At 39.9% G+C, this 18,731-nt stretch overlaps 1 protein-coding gene across 1 annotated transcript in view; it reads right to left on the bottom strand.

Moving 5' to 3' along the window:
• Positions 1-4,789: 4,789 nt before the first annotated feature.
• SLCO5A1 (solute carrier organic anion transporter family member 5A1) overlaps positions 4,790-18,731 on the bottom strand; it is a 162,077-nt gene continuing 148,135 nt past the window's right edge. The window contains exons 8-10 of the mRNA XM_054498563.2: positions 17,162-17,403; positions 14,426-14,490; positions 4,790-11,108 (exon numbers count right to left, since the gene is read on the bottom strand). Of these exons, the coding sequence (XP_054354538.2) occupies positions 10,651-11,108; positions 14,426-14,490; positions 17,162-17,403 (765 nt within the window). The 3' untranslated portion in view covers positions 4,790-10,650. The remainder of the gene's footprint in view (positions 11,109-14,425; positions 14,491-17,161; positions 17,404-18,731) is intronic.

The following is an 18,731-nucleotide window of genomic DNA, read 5'->3' on the forward strand; positions in this document are numbered from 1 at the left end:
AAAATATCCCCAGGGAAGACGTTGCTAATCCAATGGGACGCTTGTCCGTTAAGCTAGAGCATTTGTGGCCTTACAAGCCTTCTCAACACAGCCAACTACTTCTCCAGCCAGCTCTGCTGTTGAACAAGCATTGGTGTGCGAGACAAAAACCAACTGTCCCTACCCAAATGAGATTATTTCTGAGACCCTCCTGGCCTTTTAAAAATAACCAAACAAATACATGATCATCAGCATGTGCAGTTTTGGTACAGAGAGAAGGAACGAATATACTCCATCCCTTTGCCAAATATATCTAAATATGTTGGCTTTTTAAAAAAAAAAAGTGTTTTACATACTTATTTTTCAGAGCTCGTTTAAAACCCTCCATTCCCCAAATTAGTCCAATTCTGCCTGATATTTCTGAAATGTATTTAACAGAAAACAAAGACCTTCAGTTGATAATTAAATTAGGTATTCATTAAGCAATTAATACCTGACTATGCCCTAACACGTGGGGCTTTTAGGCCCCCAGGATTCATAGAAGCGGCTGTGAAAGCTGCGATAGTCCCCAAGCCCCTTTCCCGCCTTCTCCCTCTCCCAACTCCCAGCACATCCCACACTCACTGCCTGGGGAGTCTTCCACTGCCTTGACTCAGATCTCAGCCTCCTGCTCAGAGGCCTTCAGTGCTTCCCGACGCCCTCCGTGTTCTGGACTCTAAGCCACAAGAAGCCCCAGCCTCCCACCCAGCTCCCACTCCCGCTCCTGCTCCCACCCTGCCTCACCTGTCTCTCAGCTGCTCCTGGGTTAGCGCCGCCTTCCCAGGCCGGAACTTTCACTTCTCTTTCCCCTCTTGTTTATAATATCTACCCCCAGCCCCACCTCAACGTGGAGAAATCTTGTCCCTCCTTTAATTCCCATATCAGTTCAAAATTTACCTTTTCCTTTTGTGTACACTTTCCTGGATAGTAGTTCCGACCCCTGGAACTACTATCTCCCCTATTTGACACTCTCCTCCCAGTAAGCAAATGCTGATGTTGTACCAAGTCTGCGGCCAATGGAAGAACAATCACTGGCCACACGTATCACCTCACCCTTCCCCACTGCTGACCAAGAAACTGACCCTCATGTGACCATCGTTGGTTGTGGTCTAGTTAACTCACCTTTCTCTCAGTGGTGTTGTTGACACTGGGCACGTTGCCAGCACGGTACCTTGGGCCTTGTGGTGACCCCACTGCTGTTTGAAGTTAAGTAGAGAGAATGACTTTTAAAAATCAAATTTTCTCTGTTGAGACCACAGAATCCCTGAGCCCTCGTGTTGGGGGAAGCACTACAGAAAGATTGGAGACAAAAGAATCCGCACTACCTCACTCTTCAGCTGGCGAAGGTGTTGCCTTCTGTCTGAATTTCCTGGTCCTCATATCAGTGGGCCTCCTTCTGGCACTCAGGTCCAAAATCTGCATCCACCACCGGGCTCCCCATTCCTTCCCTGACCTTTCCCCACTTTCCAGCCCCAACAGGGCGGATGACTCAGAACTAGAGCGGAACCAACCGAACCTCTAGTAAGTTTCAGCAGGAGAGGGGTCATGGACCGACCCTGCCACCCTAATCTGCTTCCCCATCACTAAGAGCATCACCCCATCAAGCCCAAGAACCAGAAGACACGAGATTAGCATGTGTTTTCCAAAATGACCACTAGGTGACAGTCTAGTTCAACTAAAGACATCTTTGGCTCCAGGACCTACCCCTGCAAAGCAGCTACTTTGATTTCTAAAGTAGCAGTGCACCTCTCGGTGCTACCATTTTGACAAGAATACAGCTAGAACAGCTTGATCCATGGCAGACTTGCCCTTTCTTCAGTGCTTAGGATCTTAGCCATTCCAGCAGGCGAAAGAACAGTTTTTGCTTACTTCTGATTTATGTTGGTATTTTAAATTGGAACTGCATCAAACTTTGACGTTTCAATTCAAAAGTGAGCACTGAATATCGATCTCCCTGCTTTCCAAAGTCTTTGTGCAATTAAAAATGTTTTTTAGCTCTTTGTGCAATTAAAAATGTTTTTTAGCTCCCATACACTGAAGCAACAGAGGCCATCTCTGCCTAGCTGGCAATTTTGCAAAGAAGAGCGAAACTAGATGCTTTTTAACAGCTCTTAAAACACTGAGGTTGTACCAAGTCTGCTGCTAAAGCAAGGACGACAAGTGACCATGTTCATAACCTTTCCCCCTCCTCATTTCTTAAAAAGAAACATTTTCTAACGTGCCTATTTAAAAAGCCCAATACCCAAGGACTTCATGTCTAAAACACCAAAAGCAATGGCAACAAAAGCCAAAATTGACAAATGGGATCTAATTAAACTAAAGAGCTTCTGCACAGCAAAAGAAACTACTATCAGAGTGAACAGACAACCTACAAAATGGGAGAAAATTTTTGCAATCTACTCATCTGACAAAGGGCTAATATCCAGAATCTATAATGAACTCAAACAAATTTACAAGAAAAAAACAAACAACCTCATCAAAAAGTGGGCGAAGGATATGAACAGACACTTCTCAAAAGAAAACATTTATGCAGCCAAAAGACACATGAAAAAATGCTCCTCATCACTGGCCATCAGAGAAATGCAAATCAAAACCACAATAAGATACCATCTCACACCAGTTAGAATGGCGATCATTAAAAAGTCAGGAAACAACAGGTGCTGGAGAGGATGTGGAGAAACAGGAACACTTTTACACTGTTGGTGGGACTGTAAACTAGTTCAACCATGGTGGAAGACAGTGTGACGATTCCTCAGGGATCTAGAACTAGAAATACCATTTGACCCAGCCATCTCATTACTGGGTATATACCCAAAGGATTATAAATCATGCTGCTATAAAGACACATGCACACGTATGTTTATTGTGGCACTATTCACAATAGAAAAGACTCGGAACCAACCCAAATGTCCAACAATGATAGACTGGATTAAGAAAATGTGGCACATATACACCATGGAATACTATGCAGCCATAAAAAAGGATGAGTTCATGTCCTTTATAGGGACATGGATGAAGCCGGAAACCATCATTCTCAGCAAACTATCACAAGGACAAAAAACCAAACACCGCATGTTCTCACTCATAGGTGGGAATTGAACAATGAGAACACATGGACACAGGAAGGGGAACATCAGATACTGGGGCCTGTTGTGGGGTGGGGGGAGGGTGGAGGGATAGCATTAGGAAATATACCTAATGTTAAATGACGAGTTAATGGGTGCAGCACACCAACATGGCACATGTATGCATATGTAACTAACCTGCACGTTGTGCACATGTACCCTAAAACTTAAAGTATAATTAAAAATAAATAAATAAAAATAAAATGTTGAGAGAGAGAAAAAAAAAATAATAAAAAGCCCAATACCGAACACAGATCTACCTATATGCTGAAAGTGTGGGAAATTTAAGAAATTTAACAGAGATCCTTTTGCCTAACTTATGCACACATAATTGAGCAGAAGATGGTAGATTCAGGCAGAGGTTACTACTTGCTCTTTGCATAAACGGCTGCCTTGATGAATGTAGAAAGCCATGCGGGGAAGTCAACACTGACACCTATACTCCCCTCCCCCAATAACTCATGTAGCTTAGGCCACTGCGACCCTTTAGATGAGCCGTGCGATGAGGGAATGAAAAGTGGAAATCAGTTATGCTGCTTCCCACCTACAAAGTGCTCAAGGCAGGATTCTAAATATACCCACGTTGTGCTTCGGTCCGTGAGTTATGACTTCCTTACCTCCTTCCACCTCTCACCCCAAAGTTTTAGATGCCATTGTGTTTAGAATACTCTGCTGCTAGTCAATAGAGACCCCAGATCCAGGGGTTTTTTTCTCCCTAAGTGGATCTGAGCTCAAGTTCTTCTTCTTTCTAACTTAACTTTTAAGTTCAGGAGTACGTGTGCAAGTTTCTTACTCTTGTCTCAGAGCACTGGCTTCTGGGCCACTTCAGCAATGAATGATTAGTTTGCTATTCAGTAGCATACTAGGAGACAGGAGGAAGGGAGCTTTTCAGTGCTTTCCGGACCAAGTTTTGATATTCACGCCTTTAGAAATTATTCCAGTTTTTGGAATAATGAGTTGGACTTCTTTGGAAATTATTCTTAACCTATCAAAGTCAATCATGTGGCAAAGAATTATACCCGCTGAATTCTTACCATTTACTCCTCTATATTTTCAGGACCTCAGGCTCTTAGGCAGAGCCATGAGACTACTTAGGGAGAATAGACACATGGCACTTCCAGGCTGAGAAAGAGAAAAGCTCTTTTGCCATTCTCTGGGCATTTCCTTTCTTTGCCCCAGCAACCAAGATTAACGATGAAAGTTCCAGGTGGTGCCACTTTAAGATGGTGGAGCCTCTGTCAGCCTGGATCCCTGAAAGACTATGTGGAACAGAGCCATAATAGATATGTAAGTGAATGAGAAACAGACCTGTGTGTTATGAAGCCATTGAGATTTGAGGGTTAATATGTTATTTAAGTATAACTTAACAAATCATATTCAAGGTACATAGCTCTGTGTTCTGAAAGTCTGTTTTGAATTTCAATAGGTAAGTGATGAATTACTTAAAATTATTCTCTTTGGAGACTCAATTAAAAAAAAAAAACACGCTATGGCTCTTAAAACTATACTCCTAAAACTTTACACATAGAACATTCTGCTTCAATGTAGAGTCAACAGTTAGGTAAGGAGTTAATGATGTAGGAGGGGTGGACAATCACATTGGTCTCATTGCTTCATCCCTTCAAACAACAAAGTTGTAGAAACAATTTCATTTCAGTCCAACACACTTTATTCATTTTTAACTTTTTTCTTAATTTTCAATAATCAAGTATTCAAGATGCTGTAAACCAAGATTTATTAGTACATCGACAACAGATTTCATTAAACACATGGAAATTATACATCTTTTAAATTACCTTAAGAAGTCTCCAAATAAATATCATTTTAAAAATCACAAAATCAAACTTCTTTATGCAACAGTGCAAAACAACCTTTCATCACAAACATACCTCTACACAAAACACACACACACACACACACACACAGAACACACACTCCACTAAGAACCTAATGCCAGTTTAGTTGACACAGTATTACATTTCCTTAAACAAAAGAGTCAGAGCCTGACCTGCCTGTTTCATGATTCTAAATTAACATTTGGGGTTTGGGGTAGAGGTATGTATTTTAAGAAAAATGCCCACTATTTGGTACTACTCTTACCAATTATCAATTACCAATTGCCAATAATTGGTACTAGTCTTACCAATGATTCTTATTTTTCATTTCTAGATACAAACTTTAAACCTCTTTTGTTCACCCCTTTGGTTTAATGTGTCCCTGCAATTACTTTAGTTTCAATAATATTTTCTCCTTCAATTTTAACATGTAATGATAGGATACCAGAAAAGATAACACCTTCAAAACCCCAATGTTAAAAATACCTTACATGGGTGTAAGCTTTTTGGAGAAGAAATAAGAAAAGGTTATCTGAAATATTTTTTCTACCTCTCTCTGAAATTATTTTTGGCGTCTGATTATTCTTGCTAAAATAAATATCAAAAGCACTGAGTATTCCATAGAAATGTATCCCCCCTTACACGCTTCATTTTTGCAGCATAGAGTTCATGGAGTAACTGTTGAAATGAGAGTAATGGATGCTTGTTTTCTGGAAAATTCTTCAGATTTCCAAACACAAATTACATGCAGCCCCTTAGCAGTGAAATACTGTGAATTCAGTGGCGCTTCTTAGTGGTGAACATGCATCATTAAATACTTTTTAGCACCAAGGCATTTTTTTTAATGTTGCAAAAGCAAACACCTAGGGAGGGTTTTTTGTTTTCTGTTTTTTGTTGCTGTTGTTGTTGTTGTATTTGACCCTTCCTAGAGCTGAGTAAAAATGAAGTCTTTAAAATAAAACCTCCTCAAACATACATAGATCTGATTCTAATGCAACAAGAAGTTTGGGACAGATACAGCCAGCAGCATCCCAAAAGATGAAGAAGAGAAAAAGACAAAAAGATAAAGTGCATGAGGCAACTACCTTTGCCTGCCAGCCGCAGCACTCTCTTATTATGGAAGAGAAAACACAAATGTGTGAAAGGCTACCTACTAGTCTGTATAACAGAGAACTAGCAAACCTGCAGTTTAGGCAATTCTGGGATTATAGAGTATTTTGGTATCTATCTGCTACTTAGAATACCCAGTATGCACCTACATATCAATAGTTATATTCATGTGCTGTGTCATCTCTGATGTTTTAAGTACATACACGATCACAAAATATAATTGGCTACCACCCGAGGCTTGGGCTTGCCTCCTGCTCCTGGGTGCACTAGGGAATTCCCATCAGTGCTTCAGCTCCATCTAAACTTTAAAGTTTCTCTTTGGTACATGCATGGTTTCTACAAAACAGGGCCAAAAAGACACTTTCTGGCTCCAAGTCCACCAAAGAGCGCAAGCTGGAATTGTGGACTGATGAAGAATTTTCTTGGTGGTTAGTGAACATGGAGGACCACCATGACATCCATGAGGCCTTACTCCAGGTAATTCCCCCTTCTCTGAAGGCTGACATTTCCAAGTGCATGCCACTAAAGGTAACAATGTCACAGCGACTAAAGGGAACAATCGGGATCAGTGGTTTGATATGTATTTTATGTGTTCATTTAAAACCCTTATTAGGAATCTTAAAACTCATATTCATCAAAAAACTAATAGAGATGTTAATATTCTGAAACAGGAAAATAAAAAAAAAAAATACACTTGAAATCCCTAAAGCTCAGATTCAACAAATCTGAACTACCTTTCTTCATAATGTTTCATTTCAGAAACTCTGCCGAGACCCGATGTTAACACGAAGACTGGATTTGTTCTGTATTAAATATGAACTATAAATAAATATTTGAGGTATGTTATGACAAATAACTTCAATATAACACTTAGCTAAATAAATGTAAATTAACCTTGAAAATCTAAACATTAAATCTTGATATTTCCTACAGATGTTTCCTACAGTTTTTTTTATTTACACGAAAAAACCCCTCTACTTTTCATAAACGGTAATATATCAAAAAATTGAAATGCTTTAATCTCACGATTTTATAGTCACACCTTGCCTTTGTTAACCAAAAGCCATTGTATACATTGCGTAGTGTAAAAAATGAATAATGGAGTGAGAGAAATCTATGTCTGAATCCTGACTTTGCCATTCTGTACAATCCTAAATGAGTTCTTTTACCTCTCTGAGCCTTGGTTTCATATTTTTTTAAAAAAATTATAAAATCAGCCAGGCATAGTGGCTTATGCCTGTAATCCCAGCACTTCGGGAGGCCGAGGTGGGTGGATCACTTGAGGTCAGGAGTTCAAGACCAGCTTGGCCAACATGGTGAAACCCTCTCTCTACTAAAAATAGAAAAAAAAATAGCTGGGTGTGGTGGCACACACCTTAATCCCAGTTCCTCAGGAGAATGAAACAGGAGAATCACTTGAACCCAGGAGGCGGAGGTTGCAGTGAGCCGAGATTAAGCCACTGCACTCCAGCCTGGGTGACAGAGCAAGACTCTGTCTCAAAAAAAAAAAAAAAAAAAAGAAAAGAATCAAATCTTTGCAAGGTAATTAAGAGGATCAAAATGAATGATGATGTATATTAAGTGCTTGACAAAATGCTCTACAAATCATCAACACTCAACAAATGCTAAATTGTTTCCTCTCTGTTCCTCCTTTCTCTCCATCCCCAACACCTTGATTCTGAATTACTTTTGAATATTTTCAAGAATTAAATCCACCTATAAAGAATAAGGACTTAATGCTAATGAAAATAACCAAAGAATGTGCTCCAACCACCCATCTTACCTCCTGGGAGTTTCTAAATTAATAGGGTGAACTCAAGGATATTGTATTTGCATATTAAAGCTAAATAATATATGAATTTACAATTTATAAAGGAACAAGATGACCTTTTCCAAAACAAGTAATTTGAAGCCTAACCTCATGGAGAGTCTTCATTAAAACTTCTAATAGGAGCTGTGACTACAAAGTAATGGGATCAATTTATTAAGAAACATATAAGACCCTATATATACAATTAAATGGTATCATCTACAAAATAGTCACTTCAGTTGGCTATGTAATATTCCAATGATGCTAACATAGCCCCAAGTATTTTGTGAACCACTCTTAATTGGTACATATTCCAAAGCTTTATTTTCTCATGATTTTTACTGCTTAGTCTACATTCACCAACAACACATTAATGAAATACCTGCTATTTATAAGGAGCAGATACTTGAGGAAGTACAATATTAACACTGTGGTGCACATTTCAGGCCCATTTCTTTGAGTTCTGGCCCAATCATCCCAAAGGATTTTATGGAGTGGCAGATGGTAATCAGGTAATATGACACCTGAAGATACCTGGCACTGATCAGTGATCGCCAAACTGGATGACTGTTCAAGGCAGCAAAGGGAGTAAGGGGGCTCTCTAACTACCCTGTGCTGAGTCCAGCAATCTTAGCTACCAGAAAAAGTGCCAATCCCACCAAAATTATCTCAATGCATTATCTTAATGATCAGAAGAAAATTAAGAAAACACCACACCTCTCCAACCCACATATCTTTAACTCCCACACCAAAGGAAACTTTCTCCTTTAAAGGATCAAAGCTCTCCCATAGAGGGTAAAGGGGAACCCTGAGGCCCCAGAGGAGACACTAGTTCAATCAGCAAGATTTTCTCAATCAGCAAGAATTTTTGAATACTTCCAACATATGCCACATTGGCCAGAGTCTGACAATTACCAGTGCAATTACAGTCTTAACCAAGCAAGAATCCTCACCTCCCTGAGAGCCAAGCCCAGGAGCCAGAGGGAAGTCCTCAGCCCCTGAGACCACTAGCTCCACCCCTTGTAGACATTGTTCAGTCTAACAGTGTTAACACAAACTGCATGCAACCAAGAGAACTGTTCGACCAATGTCATTCCTAGGAAGAGAGGGAAACAGCCTTATACCCAGGAATATTTGCACAATTCCACCTGTGCAGTCAAGCAAGGATGGAGAGCAGAAGCCTGAAAATCATGGAACAGTGTGTCAATCACATCTCTTCTGGGGATAAGGGTAAACCAGAAGAGAAAAACATTTCCCTAATTAGCCCTCCATGACCATAGGCTCCTTGGCAGAAAAAGTTCACAATTATATCAGCATTTGGCCCTTACACTCCCTCGCAGCCAGAACCCATGAGCTAACTTGCTATCAATCCGTTAGCGCCGTCAGGAAACATCTATCTTAAGAGCCATGTAGAAAGCACTCTCTATGATGCTTACTTCAAAGTGATGTGCTGCGAGGTACTGAAAAGAATGATGGGTAATGAACCCAAAGTGCATTTAGGAACAGAAAAATCCTCTCTTAGAATCACTGCCAGAAACTTACAGTAAGAGGGAATCAAAGGGTAGTGTAAAACGATTCTATCTCTGATAAAGTAGGGTTCTTTCGGATGGACTGGTTTATTTTACATAATTTTCAACAATTACTTAAGATCATATTCTATTCCAGAACACAGATCTCCCTCCTCCTGTATTCTAAGTGATTTTCATATCCCAGGCACAGATTTCCTGATATAAGTATGCATTTTCAGGAGCAACCACAGCAATTTTCTGTCCAGAAAAAAAGAAAACCACACAGATTTGCCAGTGCTTTCAAGATGTAACTAAAATACCCAGGTGGGACTTTTCCCAGTGACTTTGTGGGCCCGTAGAGCTAAAGAAAATTTCCGCAACAGTTTTCTTGGATGAGAAAGCCGTCATTTTCTTTCCTTATTATGCATTTCAAATTACAGTTTCTAGCCATATTGTTTAGCACACTAGTTTTAATGCTCCTTACGAAAGAATACTGGAGTACATATTTAAGCTACCAGATTTATGATTCAGCAGCTTCTTTATCTTAGGATGGAGCAGGCAGACTGAAAGAGAATGTGTCCTATGACCTGAAGTAGCTGTTCCTTCTATCACACTATGCCTATGGTTCCTCTGAAGCATTTGAAAAATTCTACCTGATTTATAACTGCTATGGCTTAAAATGCTATCAACAGTACTGGATGGAAAGTTCAGCTTCCTCTTTTCAGAAACATATCTGCTTTATTCCGTGAAAGTAAACGTAACATGCTGCACATACATTTTTCCAATCAAATTGCATAGTTGAGACAAATTCATTTGTGCTTTGTAGCAGAACTCACAGTAGGTGTTCACATCCAAAAACTTTGATTTGGAAATGCCAAGTCCTGGGCAAGCTCACCTTTGTTTGGAGTGTTAGTTAATGATATGCACCGCCATTCCCCTTCCCATGATTTTGCTAACCGTGTACCTCAGCCTATACCGTAGGGGAGCATGAGCTTTGAATTAACACAACGGAAATGGGAACAAATCTAGCTGAACGTCTCCTTCATGGAGAGAAGCGGGGAAAGGCTTTCAGTCTTGTTGAGGTATCCAGCCCTCAATGAATAGCGGCTGTGTATACTGAGTTTTGTTGGTTTGAGGATTGTGTCTGTAGAGGTTAAAAAAAAGAAAGAAAAGAAGGCACAGTTGTTTCTCAAGTCGCCATTTTCAACTCAACCAACAAAACTAAATTCTTCCATTTTCAAGCTTCAGGAGGGCGGCTCCAAGGCAGCGGGGCTCTCTTCCAGCCCCGGGTCCGCAGAGGAACTTATTGCTTCTGGGAAGGGCCCCGGGTAGGTCTGTGCTGCGCACTGGATCCCTTTTTGCAGACCAGTCTCTTCGTGGAATTCTCCCTGGGTGCTGAAAGCTGGGCAAGATCTAGTCCGGGCATTGTCGGGGTGTCCCACTCTCTCACTCACGGTGCTCAGGGGGAATTCTCTCCACCTCCGCCTCTGCAGTCCATCCTCCTTGTATTTTATGGAGTACCAGGCCAGAAAAATAAAAATAAACCCAACGAATTTGAGGCCGGCAGCCAAACCAAAATACACAAAACGAAACGACGTCACGTTGTACTCCCAGCAAGAACCCTGCACACCACATTCCTGTTGCCAGAGCATGCAGGTGGTGTCAATGACTGCTCCAAAGTAGATTGGAGTAGGAATGTATGCTAGAGGGGTGGAGAAGAAGGAAATACGAAGACTTAGCACATCTTACAAGGGAGAACAGATTTGTAAATTAGCAAGGTACTTGTGTGCTCTAAAATCAGTTGAGGGGAGGGATTTTCTTGTGTTACCAGATTTTTTTTAAGACACATCATATTTTATCACAATATATTCATCATAAAAGCATTCACTATATGATAAACACTTAAAGTCGAGTTTGCCACCCAGAATGCGCTGTTGATTTTTAGGATCAAATCAACATGTTGTGCCATTTAAATATATACAATTTTGTCAAGTATATCTCAATAAAGCTGAAAAAAGGGGTATTGCTAAAAATACAATTAGAGAATCCTTTTAATCTTAAAAATTGGATTTTGTCATTAAGTATTCAACAGGCTATACTAGAACGCTTTATTACCCACCAAAATTCAATACACTTAGTTCTTGTGGGTTGGGCTTTAGTCCTCAGATGCAGGAAGAGTACAAGAAAAGCAGCATCTCCTATGAGTCAGAAACCACATAAAATGGCAACTTTGTAAAAGCACTTATAAATCTAAGAAATTATATATATAAAGGAACTTTATTATGGCATAAATTTCATCTTTGAAGTTTATGAAACATCTGAGATGAATAGTAGCTTCATTGTCTGGGCTATGACATAGACATTTCCTTAATCCAATGAGAAAAAAAGTCTACCTAGTACATAGACTCCTGTATCACATGCTACTCCCTTTACCAAAATGTTCCCCCAACTCATTCACGTTGCAAATATCTATGCCCCCTTTAAATTCCTGACTTACTCAGATGCCATCATATTCTCACTGCATTTTGGATCTACCTCCATTTTATTAACTATCACATAGTATTTTAAATGTTTACAAATTTGTCACTCCATAAGCTTCTTCAAGGCAGGGGCCATGCCTTTTATTCTTTGCATCCCAAAGACCTCAATAAAAATGTACAGAAGATAGCAATGGGAGGGAGGAGGGAGGAAGGAATAAAAGAAAGAAAGGAGGAAGGGAGCTAGGGAGAGAGAAAGGAAGGCAGAGAGGATAGGCGGGCTGATAACCCAGGAAGCTGTGAGTGATGAGGATGGGCGGGCTGATAACCCGGGAAGCTGTGAGTGATACGTTTTCAATAAGTTGTTTTTATTTAAAATAAAGTCTATTGGTTTAATTTTAATATTATTAAAGTTTTTAAAACTCTTTTTCTGCTTCGGAATTTGGGGGAAATGAAAATTGGCTTATTGGCCCAACTAGACTTTTTCACAATGCATAGAAGTTAAAATAAAGTTGAATTAAATAATAAATGTCTGAAATGTTCTCCCTCCACTTATTCTTGATGCTGTGGCATACATCTGTTGACTCACCTTTACCTCCAAATCATATCAAATGACCCCAACTCCATGGCATCAGAGAGGGGCAAAGCAAAAAGAAGAAATTATCTTTTTCTGGCCAGGCATTGTGGCTTACATCTGTAATCCCAGAACTTTGGGAGGCCAAAGCGGGTGGACCACCTGAGGTCAAGAGCTCAAGACCAGCCTGGCCAACATGGTGAAACCCCATCTCTACTAAAAAAAAAAAAAAAAAATGCAAAAATTAGCCAGGCATGGTGGCAAGTGCCTGTAATCCCACTTACTTGGGAGGCTGAGGCAGGAAAAACACTTGAATCCTAGAGGCAGAGGTTGCAGAGAACTGAGATTGTGCCACTGCCCTCCAGCCTGGGCAACAGAGCAAGACTCAGTCTCCAAAAAAAAAAAAAAAACATATGTATATACATATATATTTCTTTTCTTATTCAATTACCCCTTTGGTTAACAAATCTCCTTATTTCTAAACCTTATTTCTAAATAATACTGTTTAACTTTTAACAAGATCTATAAGACAGACTTTTTTTTTTTTTTCAGACAGAGTTTTGCTCTTGTTGCCCAGGCTGGAGTACAGTGGCTCCATCTCGGCTCACTGCAACCTCCGCCTCCCAGGTTCAAGCAATTCCCCTGCCTCAGCCTCCTGAGTAGTTGGGATTACAGGCAGGCACCACCACACCCAGCTAATTTCTTTGTATTTTTAGTAGAGATGGGGTTTCATCATGTTGGCCAGGCTGGTCTCGAACTCCTGACCTCAGGTGATCCACTTGCCTCGGCCTCCCAAAGTGCAGGGATTAAAGCATGAGCCACCGCACCCAGCCTAAGGCAGACTTTTTCACTATATCTAAGTGTGTCAGGATTTCCTTTAAACAGCATGTTTTTTTAAAAATGATAGCCTCAAAGTTTTATTAGTACCCAAAAAAACAAGCCACTCATTAAATGGAACTAGAAGCATTTTCCTCCTGGGGCTTATTGAAAATGCTCATTCTTGGACTGGGCCATCAACCACAACATATGACAAATGGAGAATGTCAGGGGATTAATGCTTCAGGGGGTCAGAAGATGCCCTTTTTAAACATTACCTCTTCAAAACTGAAATAAGAAATTTGAATCAAAAAACAATTTTTTTGTCTTGTAGACAATGACACTGATTACTGAGGAGAAAATAACAGCTGAAGAAAATGACAGACTGCCACTTAAGAAAAAGAAATTATAAAAGGAAAAATAAGCTTGACGACAAAGACGTCAATTAAAAATACATTGAAATTGATCAAAGGAACATTGTATTTTACATGCTTATTCCCCATTGTCTCAAGAACTCACAGAGTGATGTGGTGTTTGTAAAAATAAGACCCATGTTCCACCTGCACAAATGTACTCTGTGGTTTATCACATGGACACAGCACTACTGAGCTTCTCTTGTTGATAAGTAAATACTTATAAGGCAGTCCATGTATGTCACTTTGGGGACCTTTCTTTTCCTTTCTAAAGTTTTTTCTTTTTCTCAGAAAACTTGATAGGTATACTCTTTGTTTAGTCCAGTAAAATTACTATAAAGAAGTAAGGAACTGAAAACTTCACAAATAAAGACCAATTTCTACTGCTTTCATAGGAAAAACAGCATAAAGGGGTCAAAATGCTAGGATTACAAATCCTTGACAAATTGTTTGATTTCCTATTTCTTACTGTGCAAAACTCTGGGGAATTTTGTCCAAGTTTATGTTCATAATGAAAAAGAAACTAACCTAATGTTGGTTTTGTTTTGTTTCATCAAACAACAGAACCTGTCAGCTTCTAGTTCAAATCAGAAAACAAGGAAGTTGTACCCTCACCACTAACCTGTAAAATCTTACTCATGGTAATAAATGATCATGACTTGCCATTTTTAAAGAACAGTGAAAATCTGCCATCTGCAAAGAGGAACTAAGAGGCACACTTGGAAATTCAGGGACGTACCAAGTGTTCGCAACAAAACAAACTGCATTCCCAGCGCAAAAGGTCTCTCCTCATCTTCTACGGACCTACAGTGAAGGGAAAGAAGGAAATGTTTTTTAAATAGTAGCCCCAAGAAAATGAATGTCAAATCAAGTCGGCTTTGTGCAGAGCCAGGGACTAAAGATGCCATGCCAAAATATTTAATTCACTATTTTTTACTAACAATAGCCACACAAGATTGCTGATGGCTAAATCCCTGAATAAAGGTCTTCCCAATGTAGACATCAAAGAAACTCTGACTAACTCTAATTGTTTCTACATAAATACTGGTAGAGGGTTAAAGGCTTTTGGCTGAAGAAGCTGAAATGCCTCTAACTGAGCTTCCAAAATCAGATCCATTTTTTTAAATTATAGAATTTCATCCTAAATACTGCGTGGTTGTTTTTTGTTTTTGTTTTTGTTTTTGTTTTTGTTTTTGCCTGTGTGCCTGCATCTTCCAGAGTGGTAGATGTGTACATTGAAAATTACTCCAATAATTCTTCCAAAACAGGAAGAAAGAAGAGTAAAGAATAAAAGTATATTAAAAAAATGTGTAGGAAACAAGTCAAACATCAGAGGAAGCATAAGCCCTCCAACCACGTCTTTTTTTCTTTTTTAAAAACTTATACTCCAAGTTATTCCCATGTGACAGGAAGATTGGAGTCTACTGGTTTTGTAATTAGCAAAGATTAAAGGGCTCCTTTTCTGAAATTTTAGGTTAGAAGCCAGCTGGAGATTTGCCATGTATGAACACTAAAAGAAAAAGTAGCCTATGGGTTATTTAACATCTCTTGAGGAATTAAAGTGCAAAGAATAAGATTATTTGAGTAAATTTATGAACGATTCATATGTCTTTTTAATGCTGCAGTACCTTAACCTCTCCATCGCATACCCATGAGAGTATAGTATATAATGGGAACTTTCCCAAGACCAGTGCCCTTGTCACCTTTTCCCCAATTTCTTTATTTCTCATAGCAATTTGCAAAGTGCTGCACACAGGTTGTTATTCCATAAATATCTGCTGCTGGAAGAATTGAGTAAACAAACCAGTGGGCCTTTCATGCGCTACTCTCTGGCTGTCAAGGAACAGCTTTGCTGGGAAATGCCTGATTCAGCATCAAGTGGGAAGGAAGCCAGAACACATCTGGTGCAGCCCACTGCCCTTGCTAAGCAATGACATCTCAGCAGGTGCTTCCTGCAAGGTGCCCAGCATTGTGGCATCTGAGGAGCCTGGAAGAAGAGTAAGAACTGACTCCCTTTCTTCACTCCTTCCCTGCACTGCACCCCCTAATCCCCCTGAAGCTGCCCAGACCCATGGGTGTGCTCTTCTGGCTTCACCACGCTGCCCAGTTCCTTTGTCCACTGCAGTCCTTACTGCAAATATCAACACACCGATGTGAATGTATCAGTGTGGCAGGCCTCCATAACAACTGTTTCAGTATAGACTGAGTGTTTAAGTTAAATATTAAAAGCCAGTGCCCTTATACAAATGCTGGAATGTAACAAAAGTCCACCAAGAGTTTTGTCCAGGTCTTTCCTGGGCCTTAAAGCACGACAAAATAATGAACAAATTCTTAACAGGATCCATTTAGGATTCAACAAGTTTTATTGGGGGTCTGAAAAAAACTCCCTAGGCCTCCATAAACAAGTTTATTGGGGGTCTGAAGGAACTCCCCAAACCTCCATGATTTAGCAGGAGACAAGATAAGGGTAATCACCCCAGCACCTGGGCCCATTTAGATTAAGTAAACTTACTGAGGCTCCAGAACAAGGTCTTCAAGATTCAGACCTTAGTTATAAATTAAAAGAAATTAATCACTTATGTCTTTAGATGAATGCACACTTACATGTAGACAGATAGCTTAGAATGTATATAAGCTCTAATAAACTTTGTAATTTTGAGTTGGTCTGTTATTTCCAGGCCTTCTCCCTGTAACTGGTTACAGAAATAAAAACTCTCTTCCTCCCCTGTTCATCTGTATCTCGTTATTGCAGTGCAAAAAATAGCAGTCCAACCCTCATTTTGGTCCAGGAACACCAGTGCCAACATTTTTAATAGGACAAAAGTAGCTTCCATGTCCTCTTATAAACAAAAAATCCAAACAAGGTATGGCAAAGAAAGCACAGCCTGAAAAACTGAAAAAAAAAAAAGAGAGAAATCACATTCCCCAATATGCCCTTTTCTTGACTCAACTCCGAAATTTTATATGATAGTGAAATTAATGATCTCAGCATTTCAAATTGCAGGCCCAGCATAAATCACCACTGATCCTGAAGGTAGTAACTATCTATAAGGTTGAAGATAATAGCCTTTGCTGTATGCACGACTTAGCAACTTTCTCAAATTACTTCCTGCCCTCCTCTGGGGTCCAGCTTCTCATAGCTGACAGAGTGATGACGACTTTCAACTCCTGAAGTTGAACCTCGTAGGGCAGAGACTTCAGGAATCAAAAACATCAAAAGACGTTTCATTATACAGTAAGAATATAATCCAACTGAATGAAGAACTTTCCAAAGTGTGAAATGTTACAACCTTCCTTTCCCTTCCCAACAGGGAAAAATCCCTCCTAAGTTCACCAGGCAAATATCTGAGCACCCTCCTGCACATGCTAATTTTGCTTTGCTCTCTGATTTACCACATAAGCCCTTTGTCCTGGATTATGTGCTCTGGAAATTATAAGTACAGAACCCACCCCAGAAGTTGAATGCTGTTCTCACCTGAGTGTTACTATGATAGCTGATGGTTGGGCACATGCTGTGATGAAGGTGACTATGAAGAGAAAAACTAAGAATGGGATAAGGGTATTGCAGGTCCGTTTACATTTCCCAGACACAGCATAGCCGTTCTCATTGAGATAAGTCTTGACAATAACCACACGGAGCTGACTGCGCTGTCCCACGGTGGGCGGAGTGATCACTTGTCGACTTTGGACACAGGTGCATTCTGTATAATTCCGTATCTAAATGAGCAAAATAAAGATGAGTTGTGTGCCCCTCAAAAGCTAACTGTGGCATAAGAATATTAAGACAAAGTTAAGTAAAAGTACTCTAAAATAGCTCGAATATTTTTTCAAACACAAAATATTTCATTGAAAGTACCTTCCTCATTGGTAACAGTAAGGATCTCAAGTGTGTATCTAACAGAATCAAAGTCTGCTGGTCAAAATTGTTTAAACCTAAACTTTTCTAAGAAGCTTTCAACATTCAATACCATTCACATTCCGCAGGCTCATTTTTGTCATCATTATATTCTGCCTCCATTGCTGTTAACTCTTGGGCTCTCCAATTAGAGAAGCCCCTCAAAAAACAGAACCAAACCTTATTTTTCTTTGTGCTCACAGAGCACCCAGCACAACGCTGGGCACACAGTGGGCCCTAAAGTAAACATCTATTAAATGCAGAGAATTCATAATGCAACCGTGATGACTTTAGCACCAATAATAGTGAACATCTCATTGGTGTTCCATTTTCTTTTCTTTTTCAACTTTTATTTTAGATGCAGGGAGTACATGTGCAGGTTTGTTACACGAGTCTATTGTGTGATGCTGAGGTTTGGTGTACAGATGATCCCATCACCCAAGTCATAAGCATAGTTCCCAACAGGTAGTTTTTCACACCTCCCTCCCCACCTCCCCCCTCTAGTAGTCTCCAGTGTCTATTGTTTCCATTTTTGTGTCCATGAGTACCCAATGTTTAGGTCCCACTTATAAGTGAGAACATGTGGTTATCTGGTTTTCTGTTCCTGCATTAATTCGCTTAGGATAATGGCCTCCAGCTGCATCCATGTTGCTGCCAAGGTCATGATTTTATTCTTTTTTATGGCTGTGTAGTACTCCATGGTGTATATTATCACATTTTCTTTATCGAATTCATCACTGATGAGCACCTAGCTCCATGTCTTTACTACTGTGAACAGTGCTGTGATGAACATACAAGTGCATGTGTCTTTCTGGTAGAACAATTTGTTTTCTTTTGGATACATACCCAGGAATGAGATTGCTGGGTTGAGTGGTCATTCTAAGTTCTTTGACAAATCTCCAAACTGCTTTCCAGGGTGTCTAAGTTAAGGTACATTCTGGTGCTTCCATTTTTAAACTTCCTTTTAGTCCCTTTAGTTAGCTGGTGCCCTACACCCTATAGAAGAGCAACCAGCTCCATGGATGTAACTTGGCTACTACAGCCCCCACCCAGTACTGCTCCTGGGCTCTGACAGAGTCAGACTAAATGGACATCAGCTGGCCTTCATTGCAACCTTTGAATACTTGAAGCAGTCATAAGAAAAAATATG

The sequence above is a fragment of the Pongo pygmaeus genome, chromosome 7, assembly GCF_028885625.2.
Source record: "Pongo pygmaeus isolate AG05252 chromosome 7, NHGRI_mPonPyg2-v2.0_pri, whole genome shotgun sequence".
NCBI classification, from domain to species: domain Eukaryota; kingdom Metazoa; phylum Chordata; class Mammalia; order Primates; family Hominidae; genus Pongo; species Pongo pygmaeus.